The 22,221-nt window shown below is 41.9% G+C and overlaps 1 protein-coding gene across 2 annotated transcripts in view; it reads left to right on the top strand.

Moving 5' to 3' along the window:
- The window catches only part of GPC1 (glypican 1), a 448,857-nt gene that overhangs the window by 387,700 nt on the left and 38,936 nt on the right, over nt 1–22,221 (top strand). For both annotated transcript variants that reach the window (XM_069213742.1, XM_069213741.1), the window contains 2 exons: nt 6,249–6,368; nt 16,329–16,462. In XM_069213742.1, coding sequence (XP_069069843.1) covers nt 6,249–6,368; nt 16,329–16,462 — 254 coding nt within the window. The remainder of the gene's footprint in view (nt 1–6,248; nt 6,369–16,328; nt 16,463–22,221) is intronic.

Here is a 22,221-nt window from a genome sequence, read left to right as displayed (position 1 = left end):
ACCCCTTTGCGTTATATTAAGGCCACACTGGTTTCAATAGTAGTATAACTTGGCTGTAGGTTGATGCACCAACTTCCAGACAGAGCTCAACACATTCAAAATAAGTGAGAATGGCATTTCATACATAGAGTATTTCATGAACACTAACTGAACCTGAATTCATACAATGCTTTCATGTGGCATTGTAATTCTCACTTGCCAGCCTCAAATGAAAACTGTCTTGTAATTGCTAGTCCCTCCTGGACATTTCGCTGTAAACAATAGACAGTATTCCAACTTTGAGACGTAGATACATTTGCTTTCAGTGACTCAACAATAATAATGCTGGCCATTTATATATAGAAGAATACAAACTAAAGTATGTTTGGCAGTTATTATTGATGAGTGCATTAGTATTTCCTCTAGCAACCTCAGAAGGATGAATGGTGAGTCTGCCTTGCTGAAACAGAAACCTTTGAATGACCGTATCTCTGATGGTGGCACATAGCACCAATAGGTTTCTTGCCATGTCTTCTTTTAAAGTGTCAAACCATATAAATCTGAAGCTGTCCTGGTCTCTGTAACCCCTTCAGTTACTGTTCTTCTGTAGTGCGATTTTCAAATCTTTTAGTCAGTGTTCAGCATGCAGTTACAGATTTTCACCATCTTTCATAGTAAAGGCCTTGCTGGCCGATGTTTTTTTTTTATTTTCATTATCCCCATCCCTGTTTTTTAACAGCCGATAGATTAATTCCCTGGTCACTTACACCTAGTTTGAAAAATGAGAAATCTTCTAAATATAACAGGGCATACAAGACTTGTCCCTAGAGTCCACACAGGGGCCTTGACTTTAATTGTGCACGAACGTATGTTTGTGTTTTTCTTCTGCTACAGTGCCTCGTTCTTCTTGGTAAGACGTATAAATAACATGGCCAGGCATTCATGTCTAGGGTGGACCACGGGTGCACCGATCAATACAGTCAAGTATTACAGTTTGAAGCTAGGAGAAGGCATAAAAACACAAGTGTGTGGAAATTATAAGAAGCTGTTTGATTTAAGAGGAAAGGAAGGAAAAAGAAAAAGTAAGGCAGGGAAAGAGAACGGGAGTATTCAAATAAATTTGTTTTTCATATAGTGCTTCATTTTTCAGCCATTTCTCACAACTACAAATCATACGTGTTATTAGCATCTAGTTTAATGCCATTCAATATACTGACCTTGGAGGGATGAGAGGTTCAGTTGTACCAAAAAACTTGTGAGCCGCAGGTTTCAACAATGTTGGAAGCAAGCATTATCTGACGTGTGGCTCATGAGTTTCCCAGTATTATGTTGCAATATTTCAGAACCTATTGTTGCAGTTACCATTGGTGGGTAGTAATTAATTGGTGCAATATTGCCTCATTACTTTAAGTTTTCCATTTAGAATGAGGCATAATATGTAAAATGTGTGAATTGTGCACTTATTTCCGCCTGGTTTGCTATTTTCTCATCAGTTTTCTCTGATCACATGTCTATGAGTATTTACTGGTCAAAACCCAAATGGGCAAAACTGCTTGATGTGCGAGTTTATCCACACAAATCATTATCCCGACTTAGTGAGAAAGTCCTATTCTCCCCCTGCTTTGAATTTCAAGATAACTCGGAATGAAACATTAACCACCGTGCTGGCTGTGCTTGAACGCTGGAGACTGGATGATGTGGAAAGAGAGAGAGGCAGGATGGGGAGTACTATAAGATGAGAAGGCGGTCTAGGGATGACCGATATAGATTTAATAATGCAATCAGCGGTGGCTTGTCCTTAGGGGTGTTGGGCCCCACTCTTTGTCTTTTCTGTCCCTTTTTTATATGACCAATAGTGAATGTTTGCTTATTATTGACTCTTTATATAGAACATGCCAACCTTCACTGTGAGTTAGGGTCAAGCAGCTATGGACAGTGAGTCTTATTTGATTCTGAGGGCTAGAGTAGGTACAGAGAGGTACATCACCAACCATCAGAGAGCTTTTCCATGTCTGGAGAAGTCCCAGTTATGACCTAAGAGGCCTGACATGCCTCTGACTCACCCATTTGGGGTGTGCTGCAGCATCTTCTGTACATGCAGCCATAGGCACTACAGTCTTCAGCCGCGTAGAGCCCGGGGTTTCACCGCGATCAGACTCTCAACTGATCATCTCGTCACATGATAGGGAGTAAGTGAGAATGGATGAGAATGAGTTACACTGAGAGTAGCTGTGAGTGGGAATCAGTGAGCCAGAGTGAGAACAAGTGAGTCAGTAAGAGCGAGTGTGTGTGACAGGTGAAAGTGAGTGTGAGGGGTGTGAGAATGAGTGTGAGTGAGTGAATGTAGATGAGCTTGAGTGACTGAGATTACTTATGTGTGAGTGTGTTGCGCTGCTGTTGGTCCTGGTGTCTTTGGGTAGTTTTTGGCTTACTTAGATAACTATGGCAAAATGCTGATGCTGGCATATAGGAGATAATTCTTATCCCATAGGACATGAGTGACAACATTGTGCTATACTGGAGGTAAATCTTTGCATGAAGGTACCTAAAGTAAAATGCTGGCACTGGCGCTCTAGAGGCACTTCTTGGTACATGGGGCACCGGTGACAAAATAGTGGTACTGGCACACAATGTTTTTCTTGGTGTATGAGGCACCTAATACTTAAATATGTTGGTGAGAGGTAGCAGTGCTGAACGAATGAGAGATTTGGTGATATGATTGAAGCAGAAAAACATGAAAAGAATGCTAAAGCTAATGATCTAAAGCTGAGAGTCAGACTTGGAAAGCTGCGATTGAGAAGTGTGGAAGAGAAAATGACCAGTAACACGTTCCTTTGGCGTGCTGCAAATGAAAGGTGCCACTATTGCTCGCTGTCATCTTTGATATTCCCATATCCCTGTGACTGTGCCCTTGCATACCAGTGTGCCACCTAGTTTTTTTTCTCCTTTTGGAGCTCCTTTAGTCGCATTTCATAAATGGGGCTATAGGAGCCAATTATGTTTTATATGCCTTGATGTTTCTCTGACTGCAGAAAATGTTGATCTCTTTGAACCTGTCGGTATCACTGAAACTCCTGCCGATATCTTGGGAGTAAGATGCAAGAATGAGGTGCTTGAAAATGGCAGGTGGTAGCCTGATCGGACATGGGAAGCCCCCCTCGCAGTACCTTGCAGGGGGGCTCCCTAAGGTTTTGTTGCCACTGACTATTGCTTAGACTAGAGAGGGGATGGTAAATCTACACCCTTCGAAGTCCAGCACTTTCCCTACTGTTTCATAGGCTGGAGTGGAAATAGTAAATCTAAGTCCTCTTAAATCCAACTCTTTTTCAATTGTTGCATAGATTGGAGTGGGAATAGTCAATCTAACCCCTCAAGCTTGGAGTGGAATTTTTATATTTTTTTATAATTATGGGTTGCTTTTAGTTTCATGGGTTAAGACATGTTTAAAATGGTTTAGAGTAATGAATTTGTACTTTTCTCATATTTTCTATATTAGTTTAGTTAATAATTGATTTTTATGTAGCAAGTTTTTAGTTGACTTTTTTGTTATTCACATTATTTTTTTATTGTTTTTCAGCATTTGTATATGTATCAAAATATTATTGATATAGTTTCAAAATTATTTTTTACATTTAGTTCATGGTATAAATAAATAAAACTAGATGTAACATTTTTATTTGAATGTTTTAATTAGGGTAAATATTTTGTTGGTTATATATATGTTTGTTAAATGTAAAATTATTTTACTGTTAATATTGAAATTTGCAAGATTTCCCAGGGCCTTGTGCCTGCTTGCACCACACAAGCATAATTTTTTTACGCTAATCTAGAGTTAAGGAGGTCATTTCACAGTGCCATATTTACAAAGTGGAGCAATTCTAACATTATAGCGCCCGGTATAACGTATGCAAGGGGGGCTTTCCCACGCAGGGAGCATACAAAAAATGGTGCAGTTAAATCTACAAGATTTCACTGCAACATTTTTTCTGTTAAAGTGACGGGCCCAGAGTAACCAATGGGCCTCCCTAGTGCTTTGGTGCACTAGGGCCATCATTTAAAGCTCTAATCCAGCAAGTGCCACAATAATGTCAGGAATTATGACGCTATTATGGAAACGAGTGCCATGGTACACTGTATTGTAAATACGGAGCAACCATGGTGTCATGAGGTGGGGCAGGGGTGGTGTAAGAAAAGTGGCACATAAGGACCAATGTGGCACTTTCTTGTATATCTGGCCCTAAATATCATATATAGATATATGTATGATGTACGTACATATATGTGTGTGTGTGTGTGTATATACATAGTACATGTAGGGCCATATATATACATATTATTAAAACAAATTCATTAAATGTATATTAAATAAACATTATATTATTGTCAGATAATAAACTCCTTTAAATACATTGCATTAGAATCAATATTGTGATTTGTTTTTGTCAACGATATTTTTGACACAATATTTTTATATTTTACATTATAAGTACAGGAACACAACATTTTTGTTAAGGACATTTTTTCTGCAATATTTTTGTATCTCAATATTAATGATCACAACATTATGTCAGTGATCCGTATTTTTTGCTGATACTGTTAAACAATGACAAAAAGCACTTTTTGCTTTTTTTGCCAATGCTACACAGTTGTTAACAAAACCAAAAGGTAAGACATATTAGCTTTGTCAATGCCTGCTGTAGCAGTGGGCCTAGAGTTAGAAAAGCCTTGTATTTACGAGGGTAATTCACACTGCTTGTAGAATAGATCAATGTGTTTAGGTCCGGTTATAAAAATCAGCTTATAACCTCTAGGTCATTTGGTTTGAATCTTAGCATGAACAATTGAGGCCTGTGTCTATGTAAGCATAGAAACATGAGTACTAGTGAAAAACTGCAGTCATGTTAATCAACTGGATGTCACCATGCTGTGCAAACATTACATAGAACAGAACGACCTGAAGACAAGTCCTTTGCCCTTCCTCTGATGTACTAACGAGGTGGCGTGCAAAGAGACTGTAAGCATTGAGAAGCACAATGCCCACCTCATTAATATTGATAAAGTGGAAATAAGCAGTGTATCTCACATGGGGCCTAATTACGGGTTCGGTGTATGGGAACACCCGTCCACCAACCCACTCTCGACTGGGTGGCCCCCTCTGTAGTGGCGACCTCCTCGCCAGACCTATTATGACTTTCCTGCTGGGCTAAGGGGTGGAAACCAAGGTTTCTGCCCAGCGGGAAAGAGGTGGCAGCATTGTTGCCGGCTCATAATCGAGCCGGTGGCAATGTTGCTGCCTGTAGGGGGAACCAGCACCCTTGTAATCCGCACTATCTGCACATCAGATAGTGCACATTACAAGAGTGCTGGGCAGGGGGACCCCTGCACTGCCCATGCCATGGGAATGGGCAGTCCAGGGACCCCCCTGTGGCCCCCATACCTGTTCTCTGCCAGCCTTTTCATGACAGTGAAACCGCCATGAGAAAGCTGGCTGAGAATCAGGTTGTAATCAGCAGGGTGTGTTGCATGCAGCGTCGCCCAGGCTGTTTGCAACCTGTACCTACCATCAGCCTGTCAAGAGCATTGATCACTGTTGCGGCGATCCAGACTGTCACCGTGAGTCTGGCAGTCTAGTGACCGCCAGACTCATAATTAAGCCCTTGGTGAACAGCCAGTGAATGGACAAAGGCCTGCATTGGCAGTCTGTTTTTGCATTTGCTTAAAATGTGTTTCCTCTCCCAGGACTGGTGTCTTAATAGCACTGAATGGTGCATATTGTGGTATCCTTGTAGCTGCATCCTTTCCAGTTTCCTATAGTTAGAAACCATTGCTATGCAGCCATAGAAAGGAGTGGTGCCTGTTTGATACCGACTTATGATTGTGACTCTCATCATTTCGCTTCAAACAGCAGTAACAATAGCAGAGTGCAATACATTTGTGAAAACAGCTGTTTTGTGCAGTGTTGACTTTGGAAAATCAGGGTCGGTTCTTACATAGGGCCCCTTGACTTTTCATGTGGCATGGAGAAACATAGCTAGCTTTGTCACCATAGAAATGTTCAATATCATCAGTATGATAGTAGGGAACACACTAACTTAATTTGTACCTACCAACATTATACCTCTCCCCTTAACTGGAATCTGCCATTCAACAGCAATAAGTAGGGTTCCAAGGGCAAGGGCCATAACCGTGGCCCATAAAAAGGGAAACATAGTAAATCAATTGGAAAAAAAACTTGCAAACCACTATTTTGCTTTTGTAATTTTTCCTAGGTTTTTCAAAATTGTGGAAATTTGAAAGTAAGCACAGAAGTTGTGGGTGGTGAAGATGAAAGACAACAAAGAAAGTCTAACCTGGAAGAAAAATCTATTGGACAGGCATTGGAAAAACTAGTAGGTACTTTTTGTGTGGAACCTTTTCAACATGTTCTCTGTTCTTCTGCACATATTTTGAACAAAGTTTTCTAAAACTTTACTGAGGCTTCTTTGAAATGCTCCACTTTTGCAAAAATAAAAACTGTGTTTAAGAGAAACATTTATTCTCCCATCCCACCCCAACAGTTGCTGTACAGGTACTGTTTGTATAAATGAGAAAGCACAAAGACAAATCCAAAAGTCTAGACATTAGGTTGACTGGGAAGGCATAACTCTGAAATGATTTTTCCCAAACAAATATTGCTTATCAACCTATCCCATGCATATGCATTACCGCCAAACTCATAGCTGCAATTTCTCCACAGACCTGGGGCCAACTGTAGTGTCCAGTACCCCCAGTAGAAAATAGATTACATTCTCTTTTATTTAAAACTCACCATCTCCTCCCAAAAAGTCACCCTCACTCACAAATCATGTCTACCTCCCATCACCAAAATCACTCTACACCCCCCTCCCATTCCCTGGTAAACTAGCTACAAAGTTCAGAAGATTTACCAAGATACGAAATGAGCTAATGGCCTCAACACCGTACATAGTTCTTCTCTACTTTGTCATTCTCAACCTAAAGCCTTCTGTTTGTTACATCCAATCCTTACTGGCTTCTCAAACATCTCAGGGGCCTTTACCAACTTTCTAGAAACTGTGATCTACCTAATTGCAGACAGGGACCTAAAGGCCTTTCTCAGTCTCTTCTCCCTTTTGTTGATTGAGGTGTTTCTGTGGGCAACTCACGCAAGGCCTCTGCAGCTACTGATAAAGTGGAGTCTTTACTTGAGAGTCATGCAAGGTACATGAAGCAGAGATACGCAATCAGCCTCCTACTGGCACATCAAAATCTCCTATGAGCACTCCAAAACCACATATAAAGCATACAGTTGTGCATACTACAGGCTATTAATACTATGGCCATCTTATTGTCAGCTTTCTCAATCCCAGCTGTTGTCACAATACATTTTCCTGCTCATCACCTACAGAACACTCAATAAAAATGAATACTGCCCAAAATGTAACAAATGAAATCAAACAAAAACGAATCCTTAGTAAAGCCACACCTGAAATCACTAAATATGTGTAACTTTTAACCTTGCTCTTGAGTAGCTTTGTGACTCCTGCCGCAGAAGGTAAATCCACCTCAAAAGTTCACTCCTTAGTTATTATTTTATTTTATGGATGTGTAGAGTGTGCAACTACAGGTGAGGGTTTCCTGATACTGAAAGATCAGAATTCAGTCTTTACCAGTCATCATGCTTTAATTTTAGAATAGACAGGAGTATGCATTGCATACAGAATGTCAAATGGTGAGACATTTATCACAGGTACAAAAGTAAAAAGATTCCAACTCTTTGTTGTCTGAAAAGAAAAAAAATTGCCACCTTGAAGCATTTTCCTAATCTTCACTAGAACCACAAACCTGGCTGTAACCAAACATAGGCCCATATTTATACTTTTTGACGCTAAACTGCGCTAACGCAGTTTAGCGTCAAAAAATTTAGCGCCGTCTAACGCTATTCTGAAGCGCCATGCGGGCGCCGTATTTATGGAATGGCGTTAGCCGGCGCTAGCAGACCGGCGCTGCCTGGTGTGCGTGGAAAAAAACCACGTAGACCAGGCAGCGCCGGCGTAGGGGGGAAATGGCGTTAGGGCGTCTTAAAATGGGGCAAGTCAGGTTGAGGCAAAAAAATCGCCTCAACCCGATTTGCGCCATTTTTTCGACGCCCAGACGCCATTTAAATGACTCCTGTCTTAGTAAAGACAGGAGTCATGCCCCCTTGCCCAATGGCCATGCTCAGGGGACTTATGTCCCCTGGGCATGGTCATTGGGCATAGTGGCATGTAGGGGGGCACAAATAAGGCCCCCCTATGCCACCAAAAGAAATAAAAAAAAATAAAAAATTATACTTACCTGAACTTACCTGAATGTCCCTGGGATGGGTCCCTCCATCCTTGGGTGTCCTCCTGGGGTGGGCAAGGGTGGCAGGGGGGGTCCCTGGGGGCATGGGAGGGTACCTGTGGGCTCATTTTGAGCCCACAGCCCCCTTAACGCCTACCCTTACCCAGGCGTTAAAAAGTGGCGCAAATGCGGGGTTTTTTGCCCCGCCCACTCCCGGGCGTGATTTTTGCCCGGGAGTATAAATACGACGCATTTGCGTCGCCGTCATTTTTTTAGACGGGAACGCCTTCCTTGCATCTCATTAACGCAAGGAAGGCGTTCACGCAAAAAAATGACGCTATTTGCCCATACTTTGGCGCTAGACGCGTCTAACGCCAAAGTATAAATATGGCGTTAGTTTTGCGCCGAATTTGCGTCGAAAAAAACGACGCTAATTCGGCGCAAACGGAGTATAAATACGGGCCATAATGTTCTGGAGGTAGTTATATTCTTTGAAAGTGTTTTGAAGGGAACTGGTTCCATGCCCCATTATACCTTTATGAAAAATACATAAGTTCTTGAAAATGAATTGTTTGCCCTCTCGCATCCATTGTAAATTGACTAAGTGAACAGAAATATCAACCTGGCAGAGAAAGCACCATAGAACCTGAGCTAGTGAATTCTGTGCCAGCTGTAGGCAATTTTAAAGCTAGATGATGGCGTCGTTAAGGTATAAAGAGGCACAGCAATCGAAGTATGCCACTTCTACGGCATGAAATACTGTAAATTGGTAATGAAGAGGAAGAAGTAGCAGCATATTTTGAATCATTGTAAAGTTAAAAAAAAACAAGAAAATTAGTTGATCTTGGGAGAAAGAATGAGGGAATTATCAAAAAGAAATCATAAGTTACAAACATTGTCATGGAGCGGGTGGAGAGCCAAGACCAGAGGGCCACCAGTTGCTAGACCAAAGTGAAGCAGGACCACCAAATGTGACAACATCAGTTTTGTCCAAGTTCAATTTTAGTGACTTATAAGTGCAGCTAGTAGAGACACACAGATGTTAAATGATTTTGCTCAAACCAGAGCTTTAATGGATTCCAAATGAAAAAGGCCTAAATATGGATTTGAAAAAAAAAGAGGTTGCCTGTGTGTGAACAGAAATGATGCAGACCAGTTGAAGATGTTATGTCTGATACCACATGTCTAGAGCCAATATATTAGGACTGAATGGGATAACATTTCAAAGGTTGAAGATAGCTCTAATAGTAACAGGACAACAATGCTCCTCTGGTTCTTAACTGTTCAAGGAGAGAGACCAGTGAGGTTGCCACACTGTGCATGGCCTGCAACCTAGCTTGCAAAGAGTCCAAGATGATATTGACCTCTGGCAATTTACTTCCTTTTCCACCATACACTGTGTAAGACAGCAGGGAAAAATACAAAAAATTGCTTAAAGTGGTAGAGTCTGAGAATTTCAATAGAAGAGCCCCCACCACAGGGCTGCCTTCAGACCACAGGATCAAATGTTTTATAAACAAAACTCACAAATACCAAGTGCTCTTTTTGTTTCCGTCCCAATGGTTTTCTCCCCCACACTTACCATACCAAGATCTACAACTGTTCCATTCCAGCAGTACTAAGCTCTTGTCCAAATCAGGTCACACATTAACCTTTGGAAAATGCTCCAACCAACCCTCTCTCATTCAAGTTGTCTTCTTGCTTACATGAACAAACAATGCCTAAGATTCTTGTCCTGCTCTTTTGCTTAGAGTATCCCAACCAGACCTATATAGAGCCTGTCTCCTCTGAATGTCTTGTTGTCCTATGAAAACTATGTAGGTGTGCATACAATGACTGTGTTTTACTCCTTCTGAAAAAGCATTCCTTAACCTCAGTAGGCCCTGAAAGTAATATGAATTGCCAACATACCTGTAATGAGCAAGGTAAAGGTGTGCACAACACATGGATCCTAAAAATCATCCAAAACTAAACAAGCTTTGTACTGCATGTCTTGGGATTAAAAGAATCTTATAGTTCCAACCAGTACTACACTCCCCACAATTGCGGTGTATCTGCCTAGCAGTAGAGGCCACTTTGCAATCCTAGTTGCCCTAGCCGCAGCAACAGGTATATCTGTTTTTTGGGCTACTCCTCTATGGCACTCTAAACAACACATTTTAACTGCTTCTTATCACTTGGTCCATGCTCCTGAATGGCACCTCACACCTATTGGTACATGACCAAGCCCCATTCTTGATATACCTCGCCTACACCCATATTTGTAATTAGTGTATCCACTTAGCTACATTTTGCAAAGTAAAGTGTCATTTTTTCATGTTTACGAATAGCAAATAAATACACCCAAATATTGATGAATTATTGAGTTGTCAAAATAAGCGAATGGAGTTACTTTATGCATAAAACTCTCTTTTAATACGACAAAACAACAAGATCAGTATCTTTGCCTTATCACAGATTCAGGATTTCTCTTCATACTCCAAACCTATGATGAGCTGTTGGGAGAGGGAATAAAATGGACACTCCTGTCTGAGGTGAAAATGTTCACTTAATTCAGGAACAACCTGGCTCACATTATACAAACCTTCACCTATTTCATACACACTAACATCCCTAAAAATGATCTAAAATTGACTAACTATCTCTTCCCCTAAACAATTCCCATCACTTAGGTACCCTCCCTTTCTCTTTAATATTTGCAGACTCCTTCTTTACTACTTGTCTTCGACCCCTTTTTCCTTTGCCCCTGCTTCTAATGCTTTCTGATGTTTGCTTGCCCTGCCCGCACATGGACCAGGCCTATCTCCCAGTTCAGATTTACCTCTCTCTTTCCTCTAACTCTTTCTGTGTTTCTCTTTACTGGTCAACCCAATATTTTCCTTTATAGCCCTAAGGTTGCTCGCTCCCAGCAACAACCTGTTAGCTTATAATCCTCCCTTGTCGCCAAATTTGCTTCTGAAACTGCCTTTACTGTATCAGGGAGAAATGGAGAGCAATTAGATCCCTGTGTTTGTGGACATTGGGGCACGAGCACAGCATCCGCACAACCACTGGGTCATCACATCCAAGCCTCACCTCTCCCAATGCCACCTGGCCAAGGAGGGCACCTTCCTCTCTGCTGGGGCAGACTTCCCCTGCGTGAAGAAGAGAATCCCAATTCTGCTTCCCCTACCGTAGGTGCAGCCTGGCAGTTCCTTGGGAAAAACAGAAGCTACTGACACATCATTTAGGAGCACTTAAAGAGGCAATCTTACATTGATCTCTGAGCTCCTCCCATCTTCATCTATTCTCCAGCTCTCCACCTTCATTCCCTGTTTTCAGGGATTTAGGCAGTGCTCCAGACTCACAATTATATTTAGAAATAATCAGAATCCCATGGCTCAAATGAACATCACTACCAATGTACCGCTTGACTTAAGATCATTTAGAAAATGCCTCTAACCTACAGACTGGTGCTGCAGGGACACAGTCAAAATGGAAAGACTGACTGCACCCACATTTAAAAGTACACACAATGTTAATGTCACTGGATCGACCACAATAACACCAACACTAAGCATCTAAATTATCAACATTATCCTAATGATTGTGGAAAGAATAAGGGAGGTATATGTCTTGGTTGATAACTATGAAATGATCATCACTGATTCCACGGTGAATCACTGTAGAACACAGCCAAAGCTAGACTGCCTTACTCAATAAAACTCACAAAAAACACTCAAGAGATTCCGCAAGCTTTGCTGGTTGTACCTTTTCCTGTGGCGGCTAAACATGAATTTGCGTGTTCTGATGATATCTTCCCCACTCCAGAAACATGAAGAAATGTCCATCTAGAGCCAGAACATGAGCTCAGCTTGGTGGTCAGATCTATAACAAGCCTAGAGGTGTTTTGCTACCTTAATCAACGCATATTAAAATTCACAGTCAACTCACTAATGATGCGCTCGAATGGGCTTCACGATGCTGCCTTTACCAGAGCTTGTTAAGTGTAACTTGTACAAAAATGATTTAACTAGGAGAATTTCTTGAGGGAGCAAGTACTTGTAGTAAAGCCCACTCCTTTTTTAAAAATCGTTGTATTGTTTTTTTAAACCGTATACACTAGAATTACAGAAGCATAAGATGCAGGAAGGTGAGCGCCATCACGTACGTGCCTAAGCCGACGCATGTAGGATGAAGGATTGCTGTGTCTGTATATGCAGTTACATGACAATGAGTCCATCTAATTTTATAACAATACGCGGTTCCAGGAGGGTCATGAAGTTCCCAAAATCTGGAGTGGAGGGGGGAAGAAATATAGAAAGGCACATGCAAACAGGCCTGCACTCACTATATGTATAAGGAAGCGTCAGCGATGTGATGGGGGAGATGACCATCTGTGTTTGCTGGGAGGGCGGATTGAAGCTGGATTAGCAGGTTACCCATGCTGGTCGTACTTAGGAACACTCTTCATGCTAAAGGGAGCATGGCGTGCCTGCCTGTGTATTAATTCATTCCAAATCTGCCGCTTATTTCTCAAGACAATCGGATGGGGCAGGTGTGAAGCAGGGTTATGTACAGAACCTAAAATATGGCAGATTCGCACTTCATTAGGGGACCACTCCACATGCACTGGGCAAAACCTTCTGTCACACAACAGCATTGTTGGTCTTTCAAAGGTGAGAATGATGAATATTTTCTCAGTCCATCCAGGAACTGCTGGTTTCATCAGTGAATGCAATAGGGCAGTAACGTGATTTCCCCACCTCTCCCCCTCCCCCACATCTAACTTGCCATTGAATGGTCCACAGCATTGATGAGGGCCCTACTTTGAAAACCTCGCCTCCCTTTAGTTGCTAGTAGCTGCAAGTGGATAGGGATATGAACATCAGGATCAGCTACTTAAAACATGATGCCCCCACTGGCATACTACAACAGAAAGAGCCATAAATGGGACAAGAAGTTTTCCATTAAGCACAAGTGACGTATTTTAGTGGTTTTTGATGTCCACCTTATATATGAAACATAATGCCCCTTAGCATAAGGCAACTGACTAAGAGTTATATGAACACTATGGGGCATATTTACAAAGAATTGGTGCAGCACGGCACTGCACCAAAATTGGTAGTGCCATGCTGCATCAGTTCTGAAATACAAGAATGCTCCGTATTTACAAAAATATGGTGCATCCCTGTGTTTCCCCCTGCGTTGGAACTAAATTAGCTGTCTAGCACTAACGCTTCCATTCTTGCACCATAGTACAAGAATGGCTGCGTTGAGGGGGAGATTGTTTTTGTGCCAGAAGGGACACCTTCGACACAAAAACAATCTTCAATGGTGATTCGCTCTTTCTATGTGTGCTGCAGAATGCAGCACACATAGAAAGAACAAAAAACGAGGAGAAATGAAAACATTTCTCCTTGTTGTTCCATGCTAACGCCAACCCTGAGGTGGCGTTAGATTTTGGTGCTGCCACAGATTTGCAATTTCTTGTAAATCTGGGGCAGCATCAAAATTCAATGGGTGTTGCTGTGGAATGCCCATAGCAACTCCTGTTGTGTGCCCCTTCCACGCAAAGTGTTGGGTGTGAAGGGTCCATAGTTACATAATGGCGTTAAGCCTCATATAGTGGCTTAACGCCGCCTTGTAATTACGGTGCAATGCACAGCGCCACCGGAGCATCAAAAAAAGTGACGCTTCGGTGGCATTAGGGGCTTGTAAATATGCCCCTTTGTCTTCCACAGGGGTGCTGGCTTTGTATATGTACATGCTGAACCCAAACTGTGTTGTTGTGTTCTTGTGTTGTAGTGCTGTTTAGTTATGTTGTTGTATTGTGTTATTTTTGTGATGCCAAGTTGTGTTAAACTTTATTGCTGTGTTGTGGTGTTTGTGTTTTGGTGTATTATACTATTCTGATGTTGTATTTTATTATTGTGGTATTGTGTTTTGTGTTGTTAAATTGCTGAGTTGTGTTTTTAAGTTATGGTGTTCTGCTATTGTGTTGTTCGGTTGTGTTATGTAGTGTTATGTTGGGATTTTGTTATTGTGGTGGGATGTGTTCTGCTTTGTGGTTGAATGGTGCTGTATTGTTGGTGAGATGGGATACTTCAAGAAAATAGCTCCATATGTCGTGAGCACCTTCTAATCTGATTTCTGACTCAAATGCAGCACAGAGAGAAGCAACTCTCCAAATAATGGATGACAGATGTCTAGGAAACATCTCTTGGTGCCACATTATCTTTCTCTTGCATTCTTCATCATTGACCACAAGGCCCTTCTCACTATCATATGCACAGTGATATGAAGATCAAATAATGAACTAATGATTTGCATCTTTCCCAATTCTATTTCATAGTTTAAGGCTTTTCCAGAATCCCCCACCTTTCTTTTAAAGTGTGGAGATCCTCAGGGCTCTATCCTTTCCCCTTCTCTTTTCTACCTCTACTTGGAATCACTTTACCTTTTTCTACAAATCAAATAGATCCATATATAGCAGCATTCTGACAATACCCAACTGTATTATGTTGTTTCTAACCCATCTGACATCTCAACCCTGAAAACTTAGGACCCCATTACAAGACTGACGGTCCAAGGACTGCCAGACTTGCGGTGACGGTCGGACCGCCACATTACAACCCTAGCTGGTGGACCCAGCAGGGGACCACCATCACCGCCAGGAGCATGGTTCCCAACAGGCCAATGACAGTCTGAGTTGTGCTCAGCCATGGCGGTGCTGAATTCAGCGCTGCTGTGCTGATTACAGCTAAGCTTTCTGCCAGCCTTTCCATGGCAGTAACACTGCCATGGAAGGCTGGCAGAAAGACAGTGCCAGAGGCCACAGGGGGGCCCCTGCACTGCACATGGCATGAGCCTCCTGCCCTGCACCATTGGAATGCACACTGCCTGCTTTGCAGACAGTGCACATTCGGAGGGTGCTGGTGTGCTATGGTATTGGCACTGGCTCCCTTAAGGGAGCCAACACCAATACCATAGCACTGTTTCTACCAGGCTAACCAGCGGGAACGTCCTAATACAATGATCTGGCCGGTTAGCCCAGCTGGAACATCGTAATACCACTGGGGGGGTGCCACTGGGGATAACCTCCTTGAACTGAATCAAGAAAAAACTGAATTTTGCCTCCTTCACTCCAAAAGACACCTCCAGTCCAGAAATGACTTTTCCAAATACCACATCTTAGCATCACACCAAAATGTCTTTGCTAAATCACTGGCCTTCACCATAAAAAACAATTTCACATTGTCACGGGCATTATGAAACTGACAAAAATTGTCTTAATCCAACTGTTTCTACTTAAAAATTAAAAACTTCCATTTCCTCATGCAGATTTCAGTAGAGTTCTGCTGGGCGCCGTTCTCCCACACCTGTACTTGATCAACACTTTACTGTCGGGCCTCTGTAATTCACTTTGGCTCCTCCCCAAGACATTCTCAGTTCAGCACCTCATCAAAGTGCTACAAAAATCAGACTACATAACTTTCAATTTAGAGAGAACTGCTCTGACTCGCTCTTAAAACTAGAATTTGAATAAACTTTACGAACATCTCAGACTCAACTTAAATCTGTTGTGATTTGGTAAGAACCTAAAACTCATCTTTCTGGATGGTACCTAGAAATAGTCTGTTATTCTATTTTTTGTCCGCAGAATATACTGTTACTATACGTCTGTTCTCTCTTGCTTGTGCAGTACCGCTTTACTATGTCCACTCTATACGAATCCATTTCATAAAATAAACTTATAAACGTAACCATTTTAACAAACAAAAGCTAGGCTTTAGAGGCCTAATAGATGTGCAAGAGACTGAAGAAGGCATCAAGAACTTGGGCTCCATCAATAAAACTTAACAGATCTAAAAGCGAAACATTTAGTCCATACAATTTGATGGTTACAATCAATTCATTTATTTACAATATTTACCTTTCCATCACAGACAATAAAGGTATGGTTTTTTTCTATGAGTCTGCAGTAATAAAATATTTATAATTGAATGAATAATCCCAGATATTTACAGTTCGTTTGTTTGTAATAGGTTGCAAATGCCAAAGCAAACCTGAAAGACATGAAAGACTACTGGGTAGTTCTTCCAAACATGCTTTGCAACGAGAAGGTAACTGCAGCATCAACGAACGAGCACAAATGCTGGAACGGGATGTCCAAGAGCAGGTAAGAAAGCGTTGTTTGCATTTATTTTAGAGTTACAAATATTTAGTGAAGTATGCTGGAGCTCTAAAGACAACACTTATTATATGGGTTTGTGTTCAGGGCTCTAGTGAACCACATTCACAAAGATTACTCTGTGACAGGTGCTACTTATTCCTGATTTACACATGAATATCCAAGGGCAAAACACACCAGATCATAGACAAAAGGTCTTTGTCAAAGATTGCCCTTGTGAGGTAACCTCTGTCTGTAATAGCCAACCACTCTTGCACTCTTACCAAGAGCAGCAGGGGTTACCCGTGAGATTGTGTGTGTGCCTAGCCTCAGTTGCAATTATTTAATAGTAAATAAAATAAAGTAAATAAAATACAATAAATAAAATAATGAACTTGAGTAGTAATATATTAGTTATATTTTTAATTAATGAAGGTTGACTTGGTGGCCATTTTACAATTTTCCCTCTGCTCTTAAAACTAGTTTAAATGTATTTGTCTTGCATGCACTTTATTTAGGTCTTTTCCTATCGGGTCTTTTTCCATCCAGAAGAGTAAGCCCTTCACGTTATTTATTTAAACAATTTTGTCACTTGATCTTTTAAATCTCTGGTTTTGCAATCAATCTCTTTGTTCCAGAGTCTCTCACTTAGTGCAGGATTCTCTCTCTTTGCCATGAGTTTTCCTTGTCTGAAGAGACTGTCTTCTAGATCTGCTAGCCTGCACTTTGACTCTAACTGCAAGAGTATCTTAGTGGCCTAGGAGTCCCTCACTGTGCTCTGTATAATTATCTTTGGCTTAGCTTTTCCTCTGTGGCTCAGGAGAAGATTATCCACTTACTAAAACATCTCTCAATTTACTCATAAATGTTTCCATTGTCTTTTGAACCTCTCCCTTGACTTGACCAGACTTGTATTTCCATAATTTAAAGATTCACTGGCATGCCTGTTAGATTAGAAAATTCTCTTTCACTGCAGGATTCTCTTCCTGGTCCTAGCATCCCATTTACTGGCTCTGGAGACAATGACCTTGCTCTGGTTTCTACTATTCTACTCTTTTTCACCAAAATTGGCCCTTTATCCCACGCCTGTGTATTCATCTCAGGGATCTTAATTTAGGAATATTTTTTGTTGTTCTGACTTTTTGGCCCAATTCTTTTTCCCTAGTGTTAAGCATCTTTCTCTTGGGTTGGGGGCTCTTTTCTTGGCTTCAAAGTCTTTTTGTGCACCCTAAGAGTTTGTGTATTGGCTTTGGATGCTCTCCTTTAGTTTAAGAGCCTTACAGGTAACCAAAAGGGTCTTTATTTATTCAGTACGCTCTCATTTGGCTCAGGTTTATGTCCTTTGACCTAGGAAATACTTCCCTGCGTAACAAGTCTCTCATGTAGTTCAAGCATCACTCTTTTTCACACAGACATCTCTCTGCATTTTGATGTTTTGATGCTAGATTTGCATTTTGAAACATCACAATCATTATATGTGTGAGCTCCTATGCAAGTGCTTTGATCCAGTACAGCGTGATTCGGCTACCATCTTCTGAATGAGATGCTTAATAATTTTTATTTTTTATTTTTATTTTTGACTTGGAGGTACAATGACATATCGCATAAACTGAGAACATTCAATACACTCTCAAAGCAGTTTCCTAAATACATAAGATACACCAATAAAACAAAACACACCACCAGCTCCACAGACCACTGCAATCAAGTTTTATCACTTGAAATCAGTGGTTCGACCTCACTCCAAGTATTCCATTTATCATACATCAGAAAATCATCTAGTTTCCAGAAATCATTCATTGCCCATCTGGCTACAATTGCTGGATCCATCATACCCCTGTTTTTCCATTCGAGTTGGCCCAATTGAGGTTTAGAATTAGTGGTAAGGAATGCCATTAGCCTTATAGAATTGTGCTTTTTGTAAGAAACCTTTGAAGCATCTTGTATCTCACTTTTTGGGTATTTAGTAAGTTTTGAAAGGACTCTGATATGATTTTCTTCTAACATCTTATCCATCAATTCATTCTTAAGGTGACCATGTAAAGTGTGAATCGTATTAAACCAAAACATGTATATATATATAGTATGACTTAAAGCCTGGAAGAGCCAATTCTCCTTCCTGTATACTGTTTTATAAAGTGTTTAGTGCTATGCTTATGCCACAGAAGAGACAAGGACATCAAATTTACAAGCTCAAAGAATCTAGAGTGGAATACACATGGGACAGCTGCAAAGGAACTGACACAAGTAGTCGAAGTATATACTCGGAATTAGCCCAAGGTCGTGCACACTATTTAAGAAATAATTGGTCTCCCATTGTAGGTCACTTGGCCTATCTCCTGTACCCGTTTTTGACCGTAATGTATGTTACAAAATACAGAGACTAAACTGTTGGCGTGAGAAAAGAGTTGTGAAATATGTTGCTTACACTTATCATAACATAGGGATGAGAGAAAGAAAAATAGAGGGCAATAATCCCTGGTTTTCTCTGGAGGATGAACCTTTCTTATGACAGGTTACGACCTTTTGGACATATATAAATGGTGTAGCGGTGATGGTGACTATATTGCCCAGGTCTCCTGGAATGAACAGTATTTGTAGTATCTGTGAGAATAGGTGGACTATACCACTTAGGCTCCCCCCAAGACTAGAAACATTTTTGGTATCCAGAACTACATTACCCAGGTTCCCTTTGGGCAGAAGCCAGATATAGCTGGAGTCGCGTATGCCCTTACAAGAACTTGTGTATTATTTTAGAAATAATTGGTCTCCTACTGGAGGTCATTTGGTCTATTCTCTTACATGGTTTGACTGTTATGGGCTTGTATATCACAAAATATCTAGAAACAACTGCCGGTGTGATAAATGAAGCGGACAACATGACCTGGCTTTCCCTGCCTCGTAGATAACAGTACCAACAAAAATTCATGTATGGCTTGAAACATATTGGATGATAGAGATGACAGAAAGGAAAAAAGGAGGGCATAATCCCCAGTTCTCTCAAGAGGACGAACCTTACATCCATTTGGGCAAAAATAAATGGTAGAGTCATGATGGAGACTATGGGGCTCATTATGACCCTGGCGGTCCGAGACCGCCAGGGCTAAAAGGACGGAAGCACCGCCAACAGGCTGGCGGTGCTTCCAGCCCTATTACGACCGCGGCGGAGGCGCTGCGGTCGCACCGCCGGGGCCGGCGGTTTCCCGCCGTTTTAGCCCCGGCGGTGATAATCCACCAGGGCAGCGCTGCAAGCAGCGCTGCCCTGGGGATTATGACACCCCTACCGCCAGCCTGTTTCTGGCGGTTTGCACCACCAGGAAGAGGCTGGCGGTAAGGGGTGTCCTGGGGCCCCTGGGGGCCCCTGCACTGCCCATGCCACTGGCATGGGCAGTGCAGCGGCCCTCTAACAGGGCCCCGGCCAGCTTTTCACTGTCTGCATAGCAGACAGTGAAAAGCGCGACGGGTGCAACTGCACCCGTCGCACGGCCGCAACACCGCCGGCTCCATTAGGAGCCGGCTCCTATGTTGCGGCCTCATCCCCGCTGGGCCGGCGGGGATGTCGTAATGGGGGCCGCGTGAGTGCGGCCGCATTGGCGGCCGCACAGCGGTTACCGCCTGGCGGGCGGCGGTAGCTGCCCGCCAAGGTCGTAATGACTCCCTATATTTCTAAGCTCCACTGGAATGATAAGTACCTGTAGTATCTGTGGAAAAGGGTGGACTATATTACCTAGGCACACCGCAACCCTCCCCGAGACTAGAAACATTCTTGGTATTTAGGACTACATTAGCAGGCTCCCCGGTGGGTGGAAGCCAGATGCAGCTGGAGTTGCATATGCAACTCACAGCTGAAGCAGATGACGATGACCATCACCCGGTTTAAATAGACAACAAGGATAGGGGGCCCAGCTACCAGTTCGTCCTGATGAGGGAACAGAATAGGTATTTTTTAACAGACGCTCCTTTTGACGAGGTAAGTACGGGGGCATTCGAATGACTTTGTAAAAGTACCAGTCCTTTGATATGGGGCAGAGCTTAAACAAGGAAGGCTATTCCTTCGATCTCGAAAAGCTTGACTTGTCTTTCTCTGAAAGTTTTCAATAAGGGGTCCCTAAGACCGTGAAGCAATGTTAGCTATATTGGGAACGGAAGTGCGGTGTCTGGAATTCTTTCACTGCGACTCAGCTTGGAGATATGAGCTCCACTGGTAGGCACCATTAGACATAGGCTCTTCATAATCTTTCTCTCACCTCTAATATTAATATGGTTCTTTTATAGCTATTTTGTGTAAACTTTCAAATTGAGGGTATCACCTATGGTAGGTGGGCTGCAGCGTGTAATATCTGCTGTCTAAGTAGTTCTGTCTCTCTTTTAGTATGTGACTATAAAGGGTGTTGCCCCTATCATGGAACAAGAAATGAGAGGCTCTCAAATTTAGTGTAAGATCGGAAGGTTGGACTCTAAATTAAAATATGGTCCACCTCATGCATCCCCTTATAGTGGATGATAGGCTTCCTAAATTAGAAGGGGCTAGTGCATGAATTGGGCCACTTTGTGTCACAATTTGTAGTGTGCATCCTCATGTGTGGACACTGGGCTTTTATGTAGGTTGTTTTGATGAAACCAAGGACAGGGCAAGTGGGAATTTCTGTGTTATATTCCCACAGGTGTCCTGTGAAGCATTAACCTTATGGAAGGTAGGACTTTATGCTGGTGGTTCCCTGCACAATGTCTAGTAGGGTGAACTAGAGATTTATAGTCAGGAGAATAGGGGTCCTTGGCCCTGATGAATGCCCAAGACCCTTGGTGACACGAAACATTATCATCATGGGTTCACCATATGCTTTTAACAATACCTATGTTCCCCATTAATAAAGGAAATACCAGAGGTAAACACAATGTATTTTTATGAGTCTAGATCCCAGTCTTTTTATCCCAAAAAATGTTTATCAAGAACTCCCCTCTGCTCAAAGGAGATAGACGGTTGAGTCCACCCTTGTGGCATTGATCCTAGCAGGGTGGGGAGTAGAAGTCAAGGATGAAGCATGACACTATTATGTGTGTGAGGCCTTCTACTTCCATAAATGGAAAATACCTTAGTGAGGCTGTGTGAGTTTAGGAATTCACCTTAATAGGTGTTCCAATGTGAAGGAGTCATATTTTTGTGTTATACAGCTGCAAATAAAAAATTAAATAGAGGGAGGACTGCCATTTTTATTAGGGCAACCTGTCTGAGAAGTGTAAGGGGAAAGCGGTGTCCATCTAGTTGATAATCCTTTAACTTTGGTTAACAGAGGTTTACATCTTCTGTAAAATATACCCCTAGGTAACTCTTAGGGTCAGTGTGAATGCAGCCCCAAAACTCTGGGACTAGCTCCTCCGCTACACAATTACTCAAGATTATGTCAGTTTTAGATTTGTTCACCTTGTATCCTTCAAGGTTTTGGAAGGCCGAAAGGAGGATAATGTTGTCAGCATATAACTGGATCTTGGTCATGTAAATAAGAGGCGCTTGAATGATTCTATAATTTTGAATGGCTAGAGCTAAAGGCTCAATAAAAAAGGCAAAAAGAACCGTCAAGAGCAGGCAGCCCAGCTTCATACCCTGCAGAACCCTAAAGGTCCCTACTTTAAAATTAATTTGGCTTCAGCATCTGCGCACATCTTCTTAATAAAACCTGTGATCTGGGTTGAAGATCCAAATGTTTCTAATATTTAAAAAAGAGTTACCCAGACAACAAGATTGAACTCCTTTTCAGCATCCAATTAGA

Source organism: Pleurodeles waltl, chromosome 11 (genome assembly GCF_031143425.1).
Source record: "Pleurodeles waltl isolate 20211129_DDA chromosome 11, aPleWal1.hap1.20221129, whole genome shotgun sequence".
NCBI lineage: Eukaryota > Metazoa > Chordata > Amphibia > Caudata > Salamandridae > Pleurodeles > Pleurodeles waltl.
Note: the sequence above shows the minus strand (reverse complement) of the source record. Positions and strands in the feature narration are given on the sequence as shown.